Source organism: Dermacentor albipictus, chromosome 7 (genome assembly GCF_038994185.2).
Source record: "Dermacentor albipictus isolate Rhodes 1998 colony chromosome 7, USDA_Dalb.pri_finalv2, whole genome shotgun sequence".
In the NCBI taxonomy this organism is placed as follows: Eukaryota; Metazoa; Arthropoda; class Arachnida; order Ixodida; family Ixodidae; genus Dermacentor; species Dermacentor albipictus.
The window spans coordinates 97070792-97093204 of record NC_091827.1 but is presented as its reverse complement, the minus strand read 5'-3'; the positions used below and the strand labels follow the sequence as shown (position 1 = coordinate 97093204).

The 22413-nt window shown below is 44.3% G+C and overlaps 1 protein-coding gene across 1 annotated transcript in view; it reads right to left on the bottom strand.

Moving 5' to 3' along the window:
- Nucleotides 1-22413, bottom strand: part of LOC135897104 (luciferin 4-monooxygenase-like) — a 193911-nt gene that overhangs the window by 70739 nt on the left and 100759 nt on the right. Inside the window, exon 3 of the mRNA XM_070521381.1 lies at nucleotides 12832-12938. Within this exon, the coding sequence (XP_070377482.1) occupies nucleotides 12832-12938 (107 nt within the window). The remainder of the gene's footprint in view (nucleotides 1-12831; nucleotides 12939-22413) is intronic.

Genomic DNA, 22413 nt, shown 5'->3' with positions numbered 1-22413 from the left:
ACAGGATGAAGGGGGATGTGCTGCCGGTATGCTAAGAGAAAATGTTTCCTTCTTTCAGATTCGGCTTCCCGACACTTCAGTAGAACGTGGAGGACGGTCCGCCTCTCCCCGCATCTACCACAGGTTGGAGGCCCGTTTCCTGTGAGTAAAAAGTTATGTGTGCCCAAAGTGTGTCCTATTCTTAGACGGCAGAATAGGACATCTGTCCGGCGGGATTTTGTTACAGGAGGCCAGAAACCTAATTGTTCCTTTATTACATGCAGTTTATTATTTATTTCTTCGTCCCACATCCGTTGCCAGTGGTTTCGTAGTTTCCTTCCTAAAAAAGGCTTCAGGTCTGTGATAGGGACCGAAGCAGTGGAGTTAACTGCATGCAATGAGATTGATGTGGCCATCTGGTCGGCTAGAACGTTTCCCTCGATGCCCCTATGTCCAGGCACCCAGCATATGATCACATGTTGGTTAGATATATATGCTTTGCACAGTGCGGAGTGAAGTTCAATAAATACTGGATTTTTGTGATTACAGAAAGACATCAAGGCCTTCACAACACTGAGGGAGTCCGTATATATAACTGATTTCGGGAGTTGTGATTTGTTTATATGCTTTACGGCCGACAGCAGTGCGTAGGCCTCAGCCGTAAAGATACTAGTTTCCGGGTGCAGTACGTCGGATTCCGAGAAGGATGGACCGACGGCTGCATAGGACACCCCGTCGTGTGACTTTGATGCGTCTGTGTAGAACTCCGTGCAGGAGTATTTGTGCTGGAGTTCCCGGAAATGCATCTTGATTTCAATCTCTGGAGCATGCTTTGTGACTTCCACGAAATATATATCACATTGTATGAGCTGCCACTCCCAAGGAGGTAGGAGCTTGGCTGGATGCATTAGGCGAAGCTCGAGGAGTGGAACGTGCATTTCTTCACTAAGCTCCCTCACACGCAGCGAGAAAGGCTGTCTTACGGAGGGACGATTGCGAAAGAGTGTAGCATATGTCATGTCATTATTGGTATTAAAACAGGGATGTTGAGGATTTGCGTGGACTTTCAGAAAATATGTATGGCTTATGTATGTTCTCTGCAGATGAAGTGACCACTCATTTGATTCTACATATAAACTTTCTATGGGACTCGTTCTGAAAGCGCCAGTGGCCAGTCGGATTCCTAGATGGTGCACTGGATCTAGCATCTTTAGTGCGCTCGGGGTGGCAGAGTGATAAATCACGGCACCGTAGTCTAGTCGCGATCGAATGAGGCTTTTATATAGATTCATTAAACACTTTCTGTCACTACCCCACGTAGTCTGGGATAGAAGTTTCATTATGTTCATTGTTTTCAGACATTTTTTCTTTAAGATGTTTAATGTGGGGGACGAAAGTGAGTCTGTAGTCAAGTATGACACCTAGAAATTTGTGCTCTGTGTTTACAGGTATCTGTTGTCCACACACTTCTAAGCAGGGATCTGGAACCAGGCCTCTCTTCCTTGTAAACAAAACACAAGAACTCTTATGAGGATTGATTTTGAATCATTTTTCTCTGCCCACCCTGACACCTTGTTCAAACCATGCTGTACCTGTCTCTCGCAGACTGCGAGGTTACAGGATTTGAAACCTATTTGAATGTCGTCCACATAGACGAAATACAAAATGGCCGGTGGTAAGGAAGCACGAAGTGTTGTCATCTTAACAATAAAGAGTGTGCAACTGAGCACGCCACCCTGGGGTACACCGGTTTCTTGTGCAAATGGACGTGACAGCACATTGCCTACTTTCACCCGGAAGGTACGATTGGACAAGTAGCTTTTTATTACGTTTAGCATATTACCATGAATGCCCATTTCTGACAAATCTCTCAAGATTCCGTAGCGCCAGGTCGTATCGTACGCCTTCTCCATATTGAGGAATATCGATAAGAAGAACTGTTTGTGTACAAATGCGGCACGAATGTGTCCTTCAATACGTACAAGATGGTCGGTTGTGCAGCGCCCTTCTCGGAAGCCACACTGAAAGGGATCAAGCATTGTGTTTTGTTCAAGGAAATGGATGAGTCGCCGATTTATCATTTTTTCAAATACCTTAGACATGCAGCTTGTAAGGGCTATCGGGCGGTAACTTGCCACTGAAGAAGGGTCTTTCCATTGTTTCAACACAGGGACCACAATGGCTTCTTTCCATGCCGTTGGAAGGTACCCTGCGTCCCAGATAGTGTTGAAAAGTGTAAGTAGTGTTATTTGCGTGTCATTGTGTAAGTTTTTGAGCATTTCATACATGATTCTTTCGGATCCCGGTGCAGAGCTCTTGCATGCGCTCAAGGCAGCTTTCAACTCGGCAGCACTAAAAGGGCAATTGTACGGTTCATTCTGTCGGCATTTATTGATGAGTGGCTTGCATTCTTCTATTTGTTTATATTTTAGGAAGGATTGCGAATAATGATTTGAGCTTGATACACTCTCAAAGTGCTCCCCAATTGAGTCGGCCTGGTCTTTCAGTGTATCGCCCTGTGTATTTACTAGAGGGAGTGAATATGTTTGTCGCCCTCTAATCCTATTAATCCTGTTCCAGGCTTTGGCCTCATCTCTAAACGAGTTAATACTAGATAAAAACTTATGCCAGCTTTCTCTTCTGGCCTGCCGACGGGTTCTCCTACCTTGAGACTTAACTTTCTTGAAGTTAACAAGATTCTCTGCAGTGGGCGAAGCGCGTAGCAACCCCCACGCTTTGTTTTGATTCCTACGTGCGACTCTACATTCATCGTTCCACCACGGGACATGCCGTTTGCATGCTGAGCCACTTACTTCACCTATGCATTTAGATGCGGCATCTATAATGAAAGCTGTAAAGTAATCCACAGCAGCATCTATTTCTAACGAGGACATGTCATCCCATGATATGCTAGTTAAGGTTCGGAATTTCTCCCAGTCAGCTGTATCGATTTTCCACCTAGGAGCCTTTGGTAGACATTCGTTTTCTTTATATGTTCTTAGTAGTATAGGGAAGTGGTCGCTCCCGTAAGGATTGTCGTCAACTTCCCATTCAAGTTCAGACAGTAGTGGCGGGGGCACTAGGCTAATATCTATTGAAGAAAATGTTCTATTTGCAAGAGAATAGTATGTCGCTTCCTTCTTATTCAGTAGACAAGCACCAGAAGAGAAAAGGAACTGCTCAACAAGACGTCCTCGCGTATCTATACGAGGGTCGCCCCACAGGTAGTTGTGTGCATTGAAGTCGCCAAGAACCAGATAAGGTTCTGGCAATTCATCTATAAAGGATTGAAATTCATGTTTAGTTAATTTGTAATGTGGGGGTATATAAAGCGAGCAAATAGTGATGAGTTTGTTAAGCAGAACAGCTCGCACCGCCACTGCCTCAAGGGGCGTTCGTAGCTGTAAAGGTTGACATGCTATACTTTTATGAGTGAGAATCGCCACACCACCCGATGATGCGACGGCATCATGGCGATCTTTGCGAAACGTAACATACGTAGAGAGAAAGTTTGTGTGTTTGGATTTTAAGTGTGTTTCCTGTAAACACAGCACTTTTGGATTATGTTTGTGGATGAGTTCTTGCAAATCATCAAGGTTTCTAAGAAGACCTCGGACATTCCACTGAATTATTTGTGTATCCATTTTTAAAGTATGTTGGTGCTGTGTGTACGGAAACTGAAAGATGTCTTAGATTACAGAGCTCTTTCGAGCCCCTGTAATCGGGGTTTTGCCCTTTCTGGAGCGTTTGAGGGAGCCTCGCCGCTCCTTAGGTGCTTGGCGCGCCGTGAGGACAGGTGTAGTGTCCATTGCCTCTTGGGAGGCGCTGGACACATGCTCTTGCGAGCGAGTTTTCTGTAAGGGCCCTGCCTCGGAAGGCCAGATCCCTGCGCCCACCAGCCCGGAGGTCGATGGGGCTCCCTGATTGATATGGCTGCGCCGGCTGTTGCCAGCGCTGGATGGGGCCGGGGAGGTTGGGGCAGCCTCGGCTGCGCCCACCTTCCGGGTCGATGGCCCCGTCTGCTATGTTGGCGTAGCAGCGTTAGCTGCAGCCGCCGAGGGGGCGGATGGCGTCACTGCCGCCTCACTGGGTGTGGGTCGGACAGCCGCCGGAGGCCGTTGTGGCGCTGCCCCCTGACGCGCCACTTCGGCAAATGTGTTCTTAGGCAGGTATGCCACCCGCCTACGTGCCTCCTTGAATGATATATTTTCTTTCACTTTGATCGTGACTATTTCTTTTTCTTTCTTCCAAGACGGGCATGACCGCGAGTATGCGGCATGCTCGCCATCACAATTTACACAGTGGAAAGCATTCTCACAACTTCAGAGGGGTGTTCGTGCGCGCTGCATTTCGCACAAGTTTGGCGGCCTCGGCAGCTCTGCGAACTGTGGCCAAAACGCTGGCACTTGAAACATCGGAGGGGATTTGGGATATACGGTCTTACACAGAGCTTGATGTACCCGACCTGGATTGACTCGGGCAAGACACTTGAATTGAACGTGATTATTAGGTGTTTGGTCGCAAGTTCCTTACCATCTCGCCTCATCTTGATTCTTTTGACATTTATAACATTTTGTTCACTGAAGCCCTCCAAGAGTTCAGCCTCAGAGCGCTGCAGCAAATCATCGTCCCAGACAACGCCGCGGGAGGTATTCATCGTGCGGTGCGGGGTTACTACTATTTGGGTCTCCCCAGATGATACAAGTATAGGCAGTTTCTCAAATTGTTTCTGATCGCGGAGCTCCAAGAGGAGGTCACCGCTAGCCATCCTCGACGCCTTATATCCTGGATCAAAAACTTCGGTAAGGGACTTCGATACAAGAAATGGAGAAATTGTTCGCACTGGTTTAGCTGGTGTTTCAGAATGGATAACGTGGAAACGAGGGAAAGATTCTTTTTGCCGACCAAAAAACTTGAATACTTTATCGGTGCGCCCTCTTTTCTGAGGGCGATCTGGGAGTGGAGGGAAGGAGGTAGCCATAAACATATGTGAGACTTCGGCAGTAACACCAGCCACCCACCGTGGAGTCCTACAAAGGGACGCTGCAGGACCTGTGAAACACGGCCTGCAAACGTCAGCTGTACATTACTACTATAACCAAATATGAAATAACCAAGGTTGGCTATCCACACAGGGTTAACCCTTGCCGCCAGGAAAAAAGAAGTAAAAAGAAGAGAGCAGGAGACAGGAAAGGTGGAAAGTAAGAGAAAGACGAAGCTAATAGGGAGAGGGAGACAGGAAAAGGCAACTACCGATTTCCCCCGGGTGGGTCAGTCCGGGGGTGCCGTCTACGTGAAGCAGAGGCCAAAGAGGTGTGTTGCCTCTGCCGGGGGGCCATAGAGGTCCGAATACCCGGCATCGGCTCAACCTCCAGGATCCCCCTTTCCCCGGATACGGCTAAGCCGCGCACGGCTACACGCGGGAGGGTCCAACCCTCGTGTGCTCGGGTACGTGGTGTCGCAACACACCAAACGCCTGCTTGCGCAGACGCCCCGGGGAATTGAGAACACTGCTGGGGGTCTTAAATAGCTTTAAGTCTTCAGCACATAGAAGGCATGAAATGTCATTTCATTGACAAAATGTGATTTATGATAAATAGGAAGAGAAGGAGGCCAAGAACGCATCCTTTAGAAACTCCGCCAATCACTTCATAGCTAACAGAACTCTGTCCATTACACCAACGAACCACAATCTATTGCTTCCTTACATAATTAGGTCATCAGATAGCAAAACAGTAATGGAAGAAAGTATGTCAATTTGCATGAGCTATGTACTGAGCAATTCATCGGAAACTAGATCAAATGCTTAACTTAGGCCAAAGTAAAAGAACCTGACTGATTCCTATTATGTTCTATCTTTGACGAAAGTAAAGCATTCGATGTATATTCATGTGACGGCGTCATTACAAAGCTCTCAAATGGACATTTATGACCCACGCTTCCATGGGGTCATAAATGTGACCAAGTTTGTTGTTTTGGAGCTCCCTGATACAAAGGCGTGCAACTGATCTATTAAAATGTTGGTAACGCTAAGAATAAGCAGGCAACGTAATACAGAGTCAAACACTTCTGACGCAGCGCAGATGATACATGTAGGCCTGCAGATAGTAACTGCACTTGTAGCAGCCTATTTGTGCACGATGGCTACCTTTCAAGCGATGCGAAACGTACTAGACTTTAGGGAACTATTGTATATGCTTGTGAGAATAGTGACAATTATGCATTCATAAGTTTTAAGTAGTGCGGGAAGGACGCCATCAGCACCACAACAGAGGGACGGTTCGAGACACATAATTTACATACTTCAAAACACTGTCTTCATTCATTGACAGCGAACATACCGTACCAGACAGACGAGAAAGGTTACTTGAGGTGGAAGCATTTTCTGTACAAAGTACAGAGCATATATGTTTGCAAAGACACCAACAGAGTTCGAGACAACATCGATATTTTCGCCACCACGACATACATGTTTGGTGCTATGTTTAAAAGAGTGAGAGCACGCGTAGCTTCAGAAATAGGTTGAACTATATGCCATGCTGCCTTCAGTACATTCAATGTGGTGGTGGTGATAAAGGTTACAATTAAATTTGCGAAGACAACGAAAGCGCTTAAATTCAGGTTTTCATTTATACTAGGCACGTTCGTCCCGCTTTTCTGGTTGCATGACCTTTCAGCTTTATTTATGTTTTTAAATCTTTTGAAAACCAGTGAGGCTGTTTTGATGTTTTGAGCGTTTTGTAGATGTAAATATGTGCATGATATTTTCAGTGACTTTCGTAAACAAATCAATCTGTTGCTGTACATCAGCTGTCCTATCTATGTACAGCTAGTCGGCGTTTCCACTATAACGGTACCAACCAACGTAGCCTCCAAGAGAAAAGTTGAAGCGGAGCTTCGGGTTGTGATCTGAAGCAGTGTTGCGTTTCAATGCTACCAGAGTTAAAGAAACAATTAAAGCTGGCGGTAACGTGTCTTGCGGAATCAGATGAACGTCGATACGCATAACGGAAACAGTATCAATATGCGTTAGACAAAAATCTAGAACGTTGCAACACCAGTTTTCAGTGAAATTTAGCTGCTGAATGGAATGAAAAGAGATAAAGTTAGCAAGTAGCGTTATTTTTGGGAAATGTAAAACTAATTATGGCGGAAAGTATTATTATTGTATAAAAATCGAGGTACAGTAATGTGTCTCAGAACACATTGTGATTAATAGGCGAAATTATGACATTTTCTATTGATGCCCGGATAAGACCAAATGTAGCAAGAGTAACGTCAGGTGCCACACAGAAACATCAAGCAACAAACCTTCACCACCTGAAGAGCGTATGTCCATTCAAACAGCCTCATCATCGCACTCAATACCCAAGCGATGGAAACATTATATCATGCTATAAACTGCGATAGGGACAACACTAGCCATCTGCTTCTAGGAGGAATAATGTCGACACCTGCGAAGAAGGTTATATTACGGAGAAAAATACAAATAAGATGATATTTCAGGTATATGCAATGTTTCTCTTAAATCTATTATTGAACTTAAACTTACTCTGAAACTACTCAGACCATACTATCAAATTATTCATCTCTATTTCTGCACACGCAAACAAAACACATGATAGGCGGCCCTGTCGAAGCCTTGATGGCTTGTGTGACCAGGCCTGGCAGTGTCGAGAACGGCGAAAAGCTATTATAATAATACTGTAAGGTAAATATATCTTTATTATACTAAAATATTATATCTTCATTTCCTAATAACTACAATAATAATATAATTTGTCGAGTTCTTCGAAATGGCCTTAACACTGATTTTGCCTGTAGTAAACTGTCTTGGGAAGACAAGCGTCATAGTAGCCTTGTAGTTTCATCGTGAATTACGTGGGATATACAAAGTGATCACATCTAGTTTTATAGAATTTTAAAAAAATCGCCTGTGGCGGATCGCATAATTCTTGTACTTGAGCTGGATTATTCAAGAAAGCTTTAGATGGGGTTAGTTGATGCATAGTATTCGTAAGGTGCAAAACATTGCGCGTGAACACTACGTGCAACTCACAAAGAGCAGACGAGACAAGTGCTGCCGCTGTATAAAAATGCGAAGTGGCGCACATTTTCACGAGTAATTGAAACAAACGTTCAACTAATTTACTACATAATTAATTACTTTACGGTCCATATTGCAATTTACAAATTCTGGCGGCTGAGCTTGCAGAACGTGTTCACTAGAAATGAATTTCCAGGATGACACCAGTTTCTAGATATTTTTTCCCAAAATGTGGGTACGAAACACATGTGCGTTTTCGTTATTTTTGCGTTTCAGTGCATAAAAGTATACTTAATTATTAGTATACTTAATATTATATTAAGTATACTTAATATTAGTATACTTAATAATGAACATTTTGCAAATGCTCTTTGAAATTTTCTTCTTTATTTTTCAGTATGCAGTAATTGCAGAGTTTGCTATCATTATATAGTGCTTTATTACTTAATTCTATGATGCCGATTCCTGCGTGCTGTACATTGATATCCTGATGTACCATTTTTGTCATGTCATTTTTGCGTTTTTTTTCTCTTTTTCTCTTTCATTGTATTGTATAGCATAATACTGTTTATTCGATGCCATAAGCTGCTTACATTCATGTATGTAACCCCCCCACTGTAATGCCTAAATGGCGCTGTGGGTATGAGAGTAAATAAATAAAAAATAAATAAAAGAGCGCTTTGCTGAAAAATTAAGTGCAATGACAGTGCATATTTACGGAGACTTCGATGACGCATATCTCCAAACTCGCGGCTTTTTGGAGGTTCAGTCCAAGTGCAAATGTCTCGCAGAGTAACCAGCTACAATTTATAAGTTGCTATATGTACTGTGATGTAATTAATTCAGAAGGTCGTTAGTTAGTTTTGTCTATTAGTTGAATATGCGTTTCGAATTCTCGTGCAAATAATGTCAGCCTCTCTGAATAATCCAGCTCATGATCTATAAATATGTCATTTGCAACAGGCTATTTCTATACTTGAGTTCGTATACCCGTATTCTTGAATTCGGTGACGCAAGAGTAAGGGAGAGAAGTCATAAGGAAAAGGCTGGAAGGTTAATCAGGCTGAACCCGGTAGGCTACCATGCACTGGGGAAGGAGGAAAGCGGACTGAAGAAGCGAAGGACGAGAGAAGTTTGCACTTTGCGCTCTTACACACACAACCGTTCATCGCTCAGTCAGCCACAGGCGGTCATACATCATCGTGACCAGCCTGTTTTATGTCCACTGCAGGACAAAGGCCTCTCACTGCGATCTCTAATTACCCCTGTCCTGTGCCCACGAATTCCGACAAGCACCTGCTAATTTCCTAATTTCGTGGCTCCGCCTAGTGTTCTGCCGTCCTCGACTGCGTTTCCATTCTCTTGGTATCCATTCTCTAACCCTCATGGTCCAACGGTTATTTAACCGGTGCATTACATGACCTGCCCAGCTACATTTTTTATATTGATGCCAATTAGGATATCGTCTACAGCCATTTCCTCTCTGATACAAACGGCTCTCTGTCTGTCTTTTAACGTTATGTCTAGCAACCTTAGTTCCATCGCTCTTTGCGTGGTCCTTAACTTGTTCTCAAGCTTCTTGGTCAGTCTCCAACTCTCTGCCGCATATGTCATCACTGGTAAAATGCACTGATTACACACCTTCCTTTATTAATGATAATGGTAAGATTCCAGTCAGGAGCTGAGAATGTCTGCTGTATGCGATCCTACTCATTTTTTATTCTTCTATGAATTTCCTTTTTTATGATCACGGTTCCTTGTGAATGATTGACCAAGATAAACGTACTCCTTCACAGACTCTAGAGGCTCACTGGCGATCCTGAACTCTTATAAAACTCTTGCTTGAGCTAGTTGGTTCTTGCTTGAATTAGTAAAGGCTATCTTGCCTTTGCCTTTACTAATTCAAACCTGAACTCTTCTTCCTTTGGCCGGCTATTCATCATTATCTTTGTCTTCTGCATATTAATCTTCAACCCCACTATTACACTCTCTCTGTTAAGGTCCTCAATCATTTGTTGTAACTCGTCTGCATTGTTGCTAAATAGAACTATGCGACCTCCAAACCGAAGGTTTCTGAGATATTCGCCATCGATCCTTACTCCTAAGCCTTGCCAGTTTAACAGCTTGAATACTTCCAAGCACGCAATGAATAGCATTGGAGAGCTTGTGTCCCCCTGTCTGACCCCTTTCTTTATAGGTATCTTCTTGCTTTTCTTGTGTAGAATTAAGGTAACTGTGGAACCTCCGCAGATATTTTCCAAGCTATATACGTAAGCGTTCTGTGCTCCTTGATTACGTAATGCCTCTATGACTGTTGGTATCTCTACTCAATCAAATAATTTTTGGTAATTTATGAAAGTCGTATAGAGAGGCTTATTGTACTCTGCGGATTTCTCGATAACCTGAATAATGACATGGATATGATCCATTGTAGAGTATCCCTTCCTGAAGCCAGCCTGTTTCCTTGGTTGATTTAAGTCCAATGTTGCCCTTATTGTATTGGGGATTATTTTGGTAAGTATTGTATATAGTACTGGAGTGAGCTACTGGGCCTATAATTTTTCAATTCTTCAACGTCTCCCTTTTTGTGGATCAGTATAATAATTGCATTATTCCAGTTTTGTGACACCCTTGCAATCGAGAGACACTTCGTATAAAGAGCCGCCAGTTTTCCAAGCATTGTGTCTCCTCTATTTTCGATTAAATGGACTGTTATTCCACCTTCTCCTACCGCTCTTCCTCGTTTCAAGTCCTGCAAGGCCCTTCTCTCCTCATCGCTAGTTATAAGAGGAGTTTCTGTATCCTGTTCATTACTGTTTCTAATGTAGGTAGCCTGACTCCTATGGGTATTGTACAGGTCAGAACTGAATTCTTCAGCTTATTTTACCATACACCCTACAGGCCGGTGCAATTCGAGAAACGCAGCAGCGTCTTTGCGGCTTCGTACATAGCAGACGCACGAGGCCACGGGCCCAATGTCTTCTGCTCTGTGAAAGGCCTTTCATCCAATGCCCCAAAGCTGTCTGAAGGGCAGTCCTCTCACCTTCGTATGCAGGGCAGTAAGACAGGAGATGTTTGACCCTTTCTCCAAGACAACGTGTGCCGTAATTGGCACTTGCCACCATTCCAATTAGGAATGAGTCGGAGTTTGTGAAAAAAACTCCCCATTCGTAGGTACCACAGTAACGCTTCTTGCCCGTCGATTAAAACCGCGTAAAAGTTGTAATCCCGCATGTGATCCCAAAAATGGCATACGCTTGTGATCAACGTCAAAATTGCGTTGCAGTGCACTTGATATACTGTATGCTGAATTATCTGTCTACGTGCTTTAAAGGCAAACATTGCATCATTCTAGATTCGAACGTTCCCATCACGAAACAATTTTGGTGACTTTCTATAGACCAAAAAATGACAACTTAGCGAAGTATTTGCCCCTGTAGGGATTCCGTACAGCCACACAGGAAAGAAATTAGTGCAGTAATAAATTGATTGAGCTTTTCTCCGCACCCGTCTATACTAATTTATTTTGAATTAGATAAGTCACATTCGTGTTACTTCTAAAAACAAATTTCACTAATTAGGTTTAATGTTTTCGAACTTTCTCTTGTCCAAATACAGGATGTTTCAGCGAACACTTTGAAAATTTGTGAAACGTTGAACGTGGCAGATAGAACAATCCGAGTTCATGATTAAAGTGGAAAGTTGGGCCAGTTGGCATACATTCATAAAGGGAACAGCGCGAAGAACACAACGACGGAGTGAAAGGACACAGGACGGGCGCTGGACACAGGACAGCGCTCGTCCAGTGTCATTTCACTCCATCGTCGTCTTGTTCGCGCTGTGCCCATTATGAACCGAGCTGATGAGCTGCTCTACTCGAAGAGGCGACATTACTTGTACGAAAGATTGAAATGTATAATCGACTAATCAGCGAAAATTGACTAATTTTCTTCTAACGAATTACCTTATGTCCCATATTGCAATTCACAAATTCTAGCCGTGGAGCTCACGGGGCGGATCCACTTGGACGGAATTCTCAGGATGACACCAGTTTCGAGGTAAAAATTCCCGAACTTTGGGGAGAAATGTATTGGCGTTCCACATACTTTTCTGCTTCAATGCACACAACAACGGTTTGATAGGTTTGGTCAACTGGAGCCTAGTTTCGCATCATTTAACGGACGTCGGCATAGGGACATTTGCAAATTACATGCTTCGCAAGGAAGACCAGGAGTCGAATGTGTAAGTAGTTTAAATAATGGGCGCGAACCGTGACACCGGACCTGTTGCTCTAGAAACTCCCTCAGTAGCGTAGCTGTGCAGAGGAAGCTCCCATTGCGCCGGAAACCCATGGTTAACTTGTTTCCAGAAGTACGAGGGTGTACATTTAAGCTTAGTCATTTAGGCCGGTGGCAATAACGAAGAGTGTAGGAAGCCCTCCATAAATGCCTGTCGCGAACGAACAGATCACGTGAGGGTTTCGAGCACCACAAAGGCTGTAGAGAGTCATGTCCTTGCCTTTTTTCTGAAGGGCACAAAAATAAAAATTATTTAATTTCAATTACCGAAACCACACCGAGGGATCTCGTAGTCCCAGAGAGCGTCGGATTCGTTTCCATCACTTGGGTTTTTTTTGTCGTCCATTAGAGGCATGGCATACACGTCATTATTGTGCATTTCGAGGTTAAATTGTGGTCGTCTTAGCCTGGAATCGACCTCCCAACCTCGAGCTCATTAGGTCAGCGCTGTAACAACTGAACCGCCATGGCGGGTACAACAAGTTAAGGGTGAGCTGAACACCTTACCTTCACTGACACAATGCCTTCGCAAGCCTTTTTGACCTTGGCTGCGTCCTTTCTGTCACATACAACGAAACTTGGTTGGGAAGCAATGAGCTGGCGTTGAACTTCACCTGTGAAAAAAAGACAAGTAAAATAAAAGCAGTACATTACAGTGGGAATATATACAGTTGTATCCTTTCACTCCAACCTTTCCGGAGAGCATTTCACGAAGCAGGAAAATCCTAACGTTACTATTCTGACAGATAAAAGTAAGAAAGACCGCAGAGAAGCCTTCCTACAAGCTTATCTGGTTAGATATTATGTAGAAAAACTTTTGACATGGTAAAAAATTGTTGCTGACAGCGATTGGGTCTCCAGGTTGCTGAGGCGCCATGGGCAACGAGCTCGCCGACGAACGTGCTTAGTTAGCAGTTGCAGACGGAACGTCGTAATATATACTGTTGCCAAGGGCACATGTAACAAGAATATTTCGCGTGATTGCAGAAGAGTTAGCGTTCTCCGTGTGGAACATCCCAAGTTTTCAAGATAAAGCAGTGCACCCCGTCTACTCCTTGCTGTGCCTTCACACGCCATCTAGACTTCGCCGACGCATGGCAACTCGGCTTTGTCGGCTATAGCTATGAACGACTTTTAGGAAGTCTACGACTTTCCACATGGGATTGGCTGACAAGGTTACATATGATGTCTGTGGTGTCGGGAAAATCGTTGAACATAATCTTTGCGACTGTTCTCGCTGCACTGTAATATAAATATGATTGCTTCGAATTGTGGTAGTTCGCACAGATGACGAACCAGTGTCAGAAAAAAAATATTTCGAAAAGCCAACCTCATAAGCCATTGCCGCAATGGGCAGTTAAGGCATTGCTACAATTCGTAAGAAGAACAAACTTACAGAAATGGTTTGAAAATTGTTAGCTGTTAATTGTGATTCCCTGATTTAGTCGTGTACTGTGATCATGAACGACTGTAATCGTGTGACTGTGTTTTCTATTTCGTTCTGCCTTTTTCCCACCCCGCTCTGCCAGTGTTGACGCAGACCATTTTCTGTCCTCTCACTGAGTCTCTCCTTGTTGTTGTCGTTCATTTCATCTCTCTCTCTTTCAGTCTTTCTGTTTCTTTATATAATACCGGCTCCAATTTGATGTGCTCTTTCTATGCAATATTTCCAAAATGTGCCTTTTTGCGTGGCCTAAAGTTGTATATTTTGTTTAGACGTATCCCACATTTTGAATGTCCCGTCGAAGTAGTCTCACATCTAACAAATAAATAACACATAATCGTATTTTATCCCTTATTTGTCCTTTTTCTTTCCTTGTGCATCCAGGCACTGTTTGAATTCTCAGAAAAATGCGGTGGTAACGGAGCAAGCGTTTCACACCATGGGATTTCCTGACGTATATATTTATTACACCACGGCTCGTTTAATAAACCTTAGTTGAATAAGTGTTCAAATATCCCACATAACACAGTGTGCTAACTGTAGCATTCTAAACTGTATATTCTATACGCCGTTTTAGCACAACCTCCTATTCTACTTGATTCAAAACATTTATTTAGTGAATACAGGAAAGATATAACTGATTTCACTATGAATGCAGGGTTTCCTCTTTACTGTGTGTTTCGCATATTGACTCTCGCTAACACAGAGAAGAGAAAAATAAGGGATGTCTTGTTCGGTTCTCAGGTACTCGCCCTTGTGCCAGTCCACAAACCACCGCCATTTATTGATGCTGTCATTATGTCATCCAAAAACGCTGTACACTATTTCAACTTATTGCTCTTTTTATTTTGATGTTTCCATTATTGCGCACTGGCTTTGCTTTATTTCCATTTCCAAGGTGATGGTTTGGATAAAACTCGTGCTTCTCCGCACGTTTTGCAGCAGTTTTTTTTTTCAAGTCATTACTAATGTGAAACAGATGGGACTAACCAATTGCACATATCCTCTGTGTTGTGAATTCTGAATTAGGGCTTTAAGCAGCTCTGGACATGACGCCGGTAATTTGTAACATTTGCTGTTATTAATAAAGGGGAAAATGAGACATCCACCCGCTTCCTTTATTAGTTACCTGTCTCCACTTTGGGTGTTCCCGCATAACTAGTTTCATCAAGCATTTGCTATTATGTACATGTTCGCGGTTTCAAAGGTTCCTTCAGCACGCAATTTTAAAGTTACAGAAAGCTTTCGCGGCATTCTGTGGTGACCACCAGAGCAATGTGAGCTTCGGAAGAGCCTTCGTTTCGAGCAATAGGAAGTGATATCAATTAGGCGCATGTCTTCATTCTTGAAGCAGTTTGTTGATGTATCTTCCTCTATGGCCTGAAAGCCTGCTTCGCACATTTGTCGCCAGTGATCTCTGTCATCTGGCGTCAAGGTTGCTTCACACACTGGTACTGTGCATATTCTAAAATTTTCCAGAGTGATGTTTTATACCTGTGTCACACGGGCACATTTGGAAAGCCTTCCAGTCGACGGCCTTCGAAACGCCACAACTCTGAAAGGAGTTGTCGCGCTGCTACACGGCACTTTTGAAAGGCCGTTGAGTGGTTCAGGCGTTTCTCGCAAAATTGTGTGGCGCTTCGGATCTTTATTTTCGTTTTCATGTCACGAAAAGTTAAACAACATTAAAACCTCTTAAAAGCACTGTAATTTCTTTTATGTTTGTTTATATAATAAAATTATTTGTTTATACATCGCCATACATATATGTTTAGTTTTTAATTTGTTGAGTAGCGAAACTGCGGCAACGTTTGCGCCGCTCGATGCGGCTGCCGTTTTGGTGTGTGTTCGCACATGTCAAGCGGGAAAAATACTTTATTGAATAATTAATAACACTCATACAAAGTATTTTTAGAGCATTTTGGTTTGATTTGTTCTTTGTAACTGTGAGTACGAGCACACTGTGAACGAGAGGGCATGTTCGTGCTATTTCCGTTTCCGTTGCTCAAAGGCCATCGAGATTTCGATAGAGTTGTAAGGTGCTCCGTTGACTCGATAGACTATTGACTCGGCGGCCTTCGAAACCGCCCGTGTAGCAGCTCGAACTTGACCTTTCAGTCAAATGACTATCGGTTGGAAGGCCTTCCAAACGCTCGTGTGACACGGGTATTATACAATATATAGCGACAGTTTCTAGAATGTGCCTTTGAATATATGCCGTGGCGTCGATGCATTCACTGCTACTGGTTGCCTTCATTATGGTGCCGCAAGTAAAACATACACGAGAAGAAAGGAGGTTAACCGAGGGGCCCGATTTTTATTAATCATATCATAAGAAGCCAACAAACAAAACAACAACTAAGCTCAATTGGTAGAGCATCACATGCGTAATGCGAAGACGTGGGGTTGTTCCCCACCTGCGGCAAGTTGTTTTTAATCCAGTTTCAATTCCATTAATTTATAGTTTCTTTATTTCAATTACTAAGTACAAGTAATTTCCCCTGTGTTGTCCTTGCTGTTTTGTTTGTTGCCTTCTTATGATTAATAAAGAATCGGGCCCCTCGGTTGCGCCAAGTTGTTTATTCATCCACTTTCAATTCCAATAATTTATAGTTTCCTTATTTCACCTAATTTCTAAGGCGAAGTAATCAGTAACCAATCAGCAGCATAAGCTTAGAAACATTTGCTTACTAACTGAATTAACAAGCATGGTGTCAGCGCACACAAGCAAACATGAAGACATCTGACTCGATGAGCACGCACGCTCGCTACCAAAACGCTGGTGTGAGCAAGCGCAGCAACAATGAAGTGCGCTTCGTGCCGTCTATCGCTTCAAAGCAAGAGCAGCCAGAACACAGCGCGCAAAAAGCTATGAGCAGTGTGTAGATCCCTTTGAAGCTACGGCGCACGCGACAGTGGCGAAGCCCCTCCCCCCCCCCCTCCCTCCTGCTCTGCCTCACCGCTTTCGTCCCTTTAGTGCGCGCGATTAAGCCGCGATCGTGAGTTCCCCCATGCGCACAGTCACGAAGTACGCAGTTTCTGCTGGAGAACAACGCCGCCCCCCCCCTTCCCTCGTGCACTCCCTTCCATCCCCTGACGACCCTTCGCGCGACAGAAGACGGCGCGTTTGCTCTCCGCTTTCCTCCTTCACGCACCCCAGATCGAGCCGCGACCGTCGGCGTCCCTTGCGTGCTTTCACTGGCATATACAGCATACGACGCGCGGTGATGGTGTTATCGCCCTTCGAGTTCATGCGACGACCACGGCGACGGCGACAGCAAAAATTCGCCTGCACGGTCAACATAATTGCTATCACAAATAAAAACTCAAGTATCAAGTTAACTGTAACATAGCAATGACAAGCGATGATACAATTATCCCCATTGCACCCGTTGAGTAATCTAAATATATGCATTGTACACCGTTTTGAAGTACGCAACTGATTTGCAAGATTTCTTTAAAATGTCGAAATAGGCTGAAAATTGAAAGGCTGATTCTCGACGTGGGCTGAAAATTCATGTGCCCACTTGAAATGGCCATAGACGCAGTTTGCCAAACTACAATATCTGTTTTTGGTACAGAGTTAAGGATTTGTAAGCTTCCTGCTGATGTTTTTGTTTAACTTGCTCATTTTGGCGACTTTTGTAACAAATACGAGGTAAAACCTGCTACCCAGAGTTTGTAGAGTATAGCTGCTGCCTTGCCATACTGAAGTCGCCGCCCCGCCTAGCGCGCGGCTACGCAGCAATCACCGGAGTAGAAGGTGCACTCCCTGCCCTCCCTCCAGAGCCGTGCACTCGATGGAAGCCGGTGCACTTCATCCCCGCTTTCCTCCTTTATGTGCGCGAGATTGAGCTAGCATCGCCGGCTCATACTTGCACAATTTAACTCCCACATACAGCGTACGGCGCATGGCGACGGTTTTATCGCTCTTGGACTGCATACGGGACCTCATGGCGACTGCAGAAATGCGCCTGGAGTGTTCATATGATTGTTGTCAGAATAAAGCAGCTCTGTTTATTTCACAGATACCCACGAGGCAACAATAAACACAGTTCTTGTGGCGTGATTCACTGCCTAATTATGCAGAACAAAAGTGCGCCCCCTCGCCCTACTTCGTCGATCAGCATGCATTGATATATAAACTGTATTTTAGAAGAGTACTCGTTTGGGCTAGTTGGTTACAGTCCATGATCAGTTTTATTGCACGCCACTTGGAACGGGGACAGGGAGAGTGGCTGTTGTACCCCTGTCCTCATTATATGTGGTGCGCAAATAACATTGATCATAAATAAAGGGGTTTGAAGAAATCTCACTCGCATCCCTATCCGGCGAGAAACACACAACTACGTCACCACGGGCTCCAAACACAAGGGTAGTAGGCAAAGATAGCTTTTACAGCGAAACTATATGGCTAAACGATGTGTCCCTCCGTCCGTGTGTCGCCCTTACGCCAAAGGTTCCTCGGGCGCAACCCCACGCGCATGCCCAAAAGAAACAGAGAAAGACGCCAATGGAGCTGCGCCAGTAGTGACGTCGTTGCTCTCCGTCGCAGCCGAGCGCGCACGCTAGTTTTTCTGCGGCTCCGAAATGGGCAGGCCACGCGTCATACGTGCTCCTGAGGAGGAAGCAGCTTTTGATCAGCAACGCAGCGAGCAGACAAGAGAACGAGCTCCTCTACGCCCTGTCGATGCTGGAGCCCGGGCTCGTGCAGCCGAGCGCAAGCAGCCACTGCGTACCGAGGATCCGGCAGCCTTCCAAGCCGTCGTTTCATAAACCGTCAGTTTAAACCCGTGATAAAAACCGGACCACACGGTTCAGCTTGGCTGGTTAACCATCTGTACTGAGCGCTTGGACGGTCATTCAGTTTTTTTAATCAGCTAATTCTACAACCAAGCCTGTATTACAACCCATTTCTATGGAAAAGCTGCTCAACTAAATATAAAAGCCGTGGTTCCCGGCGTGTGAGTCGTAGCACTAAAAAGGCGCTTCTTTGCAGCCCTCATGTACGCGCTCTACTAACCCACACCTATTGCGTTTACATTGGCAATGTAGAATGCGGGACCATTTGTACTCAATAAACGCTGTCAAATTAACACTTCTTTACATTGAACAGTATTATAAATTGCACATTATCAGCTGATATCATGCACCGTATACAAGCACTTTATTAAGCTGAGGACTTCTGAGCCTGCTTCTTACGGCGAACATTCATTAGAGCAACCAATTTCTTTATCGGGGGTTAAGGACTCCTTTTCAAGGAACAGACAGCAGTCAAGAAAATTTTCTTCGGCCCTCGCGATGTACCGCCAGCTCTAAAGTGCCGATGGTGTGTGTGAGCCAAAACACAATTCGCTATTCGGAATTTTGATAATGTACGCCCGATTATTTGCAAACACTAAAATATTTAGTCAAGACATCGACAAGCGCCAAAATTGGCATAAATTTGTCGTATTATGACGGTCGAGACGGGGCAGAAACGACTTAGAGACTTCCCCGTCGGTTGCAACCTACGACAACGATTGGTACCTCCAAGCCTAATGATGGCACAACCGATAATCAAGAAAAGACAAAGTATCAAACATGATACAGAGCTATGACATGCAAAGAGCAGTAATTTGGAAGCTTCCCACCACGTGGCCAATTACTTTACACATATTGTCCACGCAAGCTCCGTACACAGCATGGTAGCCCATAACCTCGGCGGACGAATTTAGTACGCCCCCCTGGCCACTACGCGTCACTCGCACATTTTAACACCTTCTTCCTCGTCAACCTGTATTTTCAATGTTTACGATGTGACTATTGCCTTGTAGATTTCATTGTTTCATTAGAAACGAAGGTCACAGCGCTAGTTCGCAGCTAGCGCTTACGCGTTTCTTGCACTGCATGGTGCAAGGGTATTGTGTTACGACAGTGTGTTTATGCGTTGGGCATGTGTCGCAGTGCTTGCGACAGTAGAATGACTTAAGTGGATGAATGCTATATTACACTGATGTCAACTTCTTAAGGGTATCGTTAGTTTCAATTGGTACGTAACAGTGTCCATGGAAAACGGAAGATTTTCCGGATTGTCCCTTCGTCAGAGAATGTCCTGCAGGTTATGCCAGTGACGCCATTCGAGTGCAGGGTGGAATGCTCGACTTCATACCGTTTTTTAATGACCTTACCGCTGCTTCGCACCCGTTACTTCTAGACGGCCATTCGCAGGCGATATCCCAAATTCCTCTACATGCCGCTCTAAACCGTAGGGCTCTCGTAGCGCGTCTTACTGTTGTAATGTTGCATAGTGGGTCTGCTTTTTCTTTCATATTGAAATTTTAGCGCCAGAAGTAGACAATTGGACAGACATAAAGGAGACTACATCAAAGAAGAGTTGCTTCTTTCCCGGATCTTTACCCCTATTATGTTCACACAAAACATTTCAAAAAGTTATGAGATGTAGTCTGCTTATTTTGACTACAATTTAAATATTTACTATTCGTAAACAATGTAATAGGTAGACGATGCCAAAAGTGATGATGTCAAGTGAACATTGTTCAATGATTTCAATGTGCCATCGCCACCACATTTTGTTTTTCTTTTACTAGACCTCCATTCACTATTACGCCGTCATTTTGACGAATCGAGAAGTGTTATCTTAGCAGTCGATGTTAACTTATCTTTTGCCACCCTCTAAAGCTGACTAAAGGACTGATGATCGACAATAAATGATCTTCAATATACGCCCAGAACAAAATCGGCCAATGGGTTCTTTGACGAATCAACAGTTTCATCATATTCATTTGCGTTTAACGTGATGGAATAAAATAGGCTTATGGAACACTTTCGAGAAAATATGGGGAAACCTACAACGATGTGCAGGAACGTAGCTAAACGGCTTTCTAATTTTCACGCTTCTATCCTATACAAGGGTGCCAACATCTTTCGTTCTTGGCAAACTGTTTCTTTCTTTATTGGAATGTCAATGATATGGACATTTGAGGCGTATTTCTGCTGTCGTCGTCGTCGTAATGTCCCGTATAAAGTCCAAGTGTGATGACATCACGACCGCCCGCCGTTGTACGTGAGTGCGAGTGAAAGCATGCGAGGGCGAGCCGAGGATGGTGGCTCGATCTCGCGTGCGCAAAGGAGGAAGGCGGGAAGGAAGGGAGCCGTCTCCATTGCACGCAAGGTACCGGAGTGGCAAGACGCATTCTGTTCTGATGGCGGCTGCATAGGGCGCGGCAGAGCGCGGCCGTGCGGGTTCTATCTTGAAAGCGACCTGCGGTGGGTACTAATTCTCGACCGGCTGACGGATGATACCTTCGTGTGCGCTGTGCTCTCGCCGCTTATTTCGCGTTGAAGCGAAGCAGCACCAAGGACAGTTCGCTCGCTGCTGCCTCCACTTTTTCTCATCATGAACGCATTTAAGAGTGACTCTGCAGGCATCGAATGACATGTATTCGTGTTTTATTGTGCGAGCGTGAGACCATGGCTGCTAATTTAGTTAGTAAGCGAACATTTACAACTGCATATGAGCGATAAATATAATATCCTTACTTCGTATAGCTCTCTATCACCTTGCAATCACAGTCGATACTTCGCCTTTCCGGCGAAAGTGGGACTTTGTTTTTTTTACTGCTGTACTTCGCGTCAACACTTTGTCTTAGGTATTTGCTTACGTATTTTGCATTGCTGCAATTTCTTAATATTCAGTGACAACGATCAACTCAATCCCGCAGTTGCAGCGATTCCACGGACAAGCTCGTCAAAGAGAAGGGTGGCTAATACTATCGCTACAAGTCACAGTTATATCTGAACTATTTCCTCTGCAGAGACGCTTGTCCTTCGGGCGCCGTTAAATGCTGACAAGAAACTTATTTTATATGATATTGCTGATATGAAGGAATTTATTTACCTTCCAGTTTGATGCCATTGATTGTAGCACACTCTGACAAGTGTAGCAGTGAAACCGCCTCACTTAGAGAGGGCATCGCTAAACTTACTTCTAAGTCTGGGTATCTAGAAAATTGTTCACGTCCGGACAAGACACTTTTTTCTACGGTGTTTTGGAAATCGCGGATGGAAATGCCGAATTCATGCTTCATAGAAATACTCAATATTAGTAAGGTATCTTACACAGAGTGGCGACGTACTGCCATGTGCGATCGTGTTGGTAGACCGCAAGATGGCCGAGCGCGTGCTCTATAATGAAAATTACAGGCGTAATCCTAATCGCAAACGTGCCGGTAATAAAAACACCGCCAAGCTCATAGGGCATGCTTTTCACAAAGCAAGATATTTGTCGCTTAAACTACGAGACGCAAGTGCACCTTTCCGAGGTACCGAATTCAGAGGGACGTCGCACTGCTATCGTGCCTGTGTTTATGACCGAGAAGAATAAGCTACATATTCGGGCACATACCAGTGAAACACTGGGAGATGCATTTAGTCAAAGACTCTTTTTGCTATCTCATTTGTTGCCGCTCGTACGGTATATATTTATGGATGCGTGCGAACACAAAATCTATAGTTGAAAGTAGCGCTGTCTGTATGTATCTGTTTCTTTCTACGTCATCGTTCAATCGCGCTTACGCACTCTACCATGGATTCAAACCAACTAGCGAGCCAACTTGTTTTAACGAAAGACCCAAGTTGTCCGT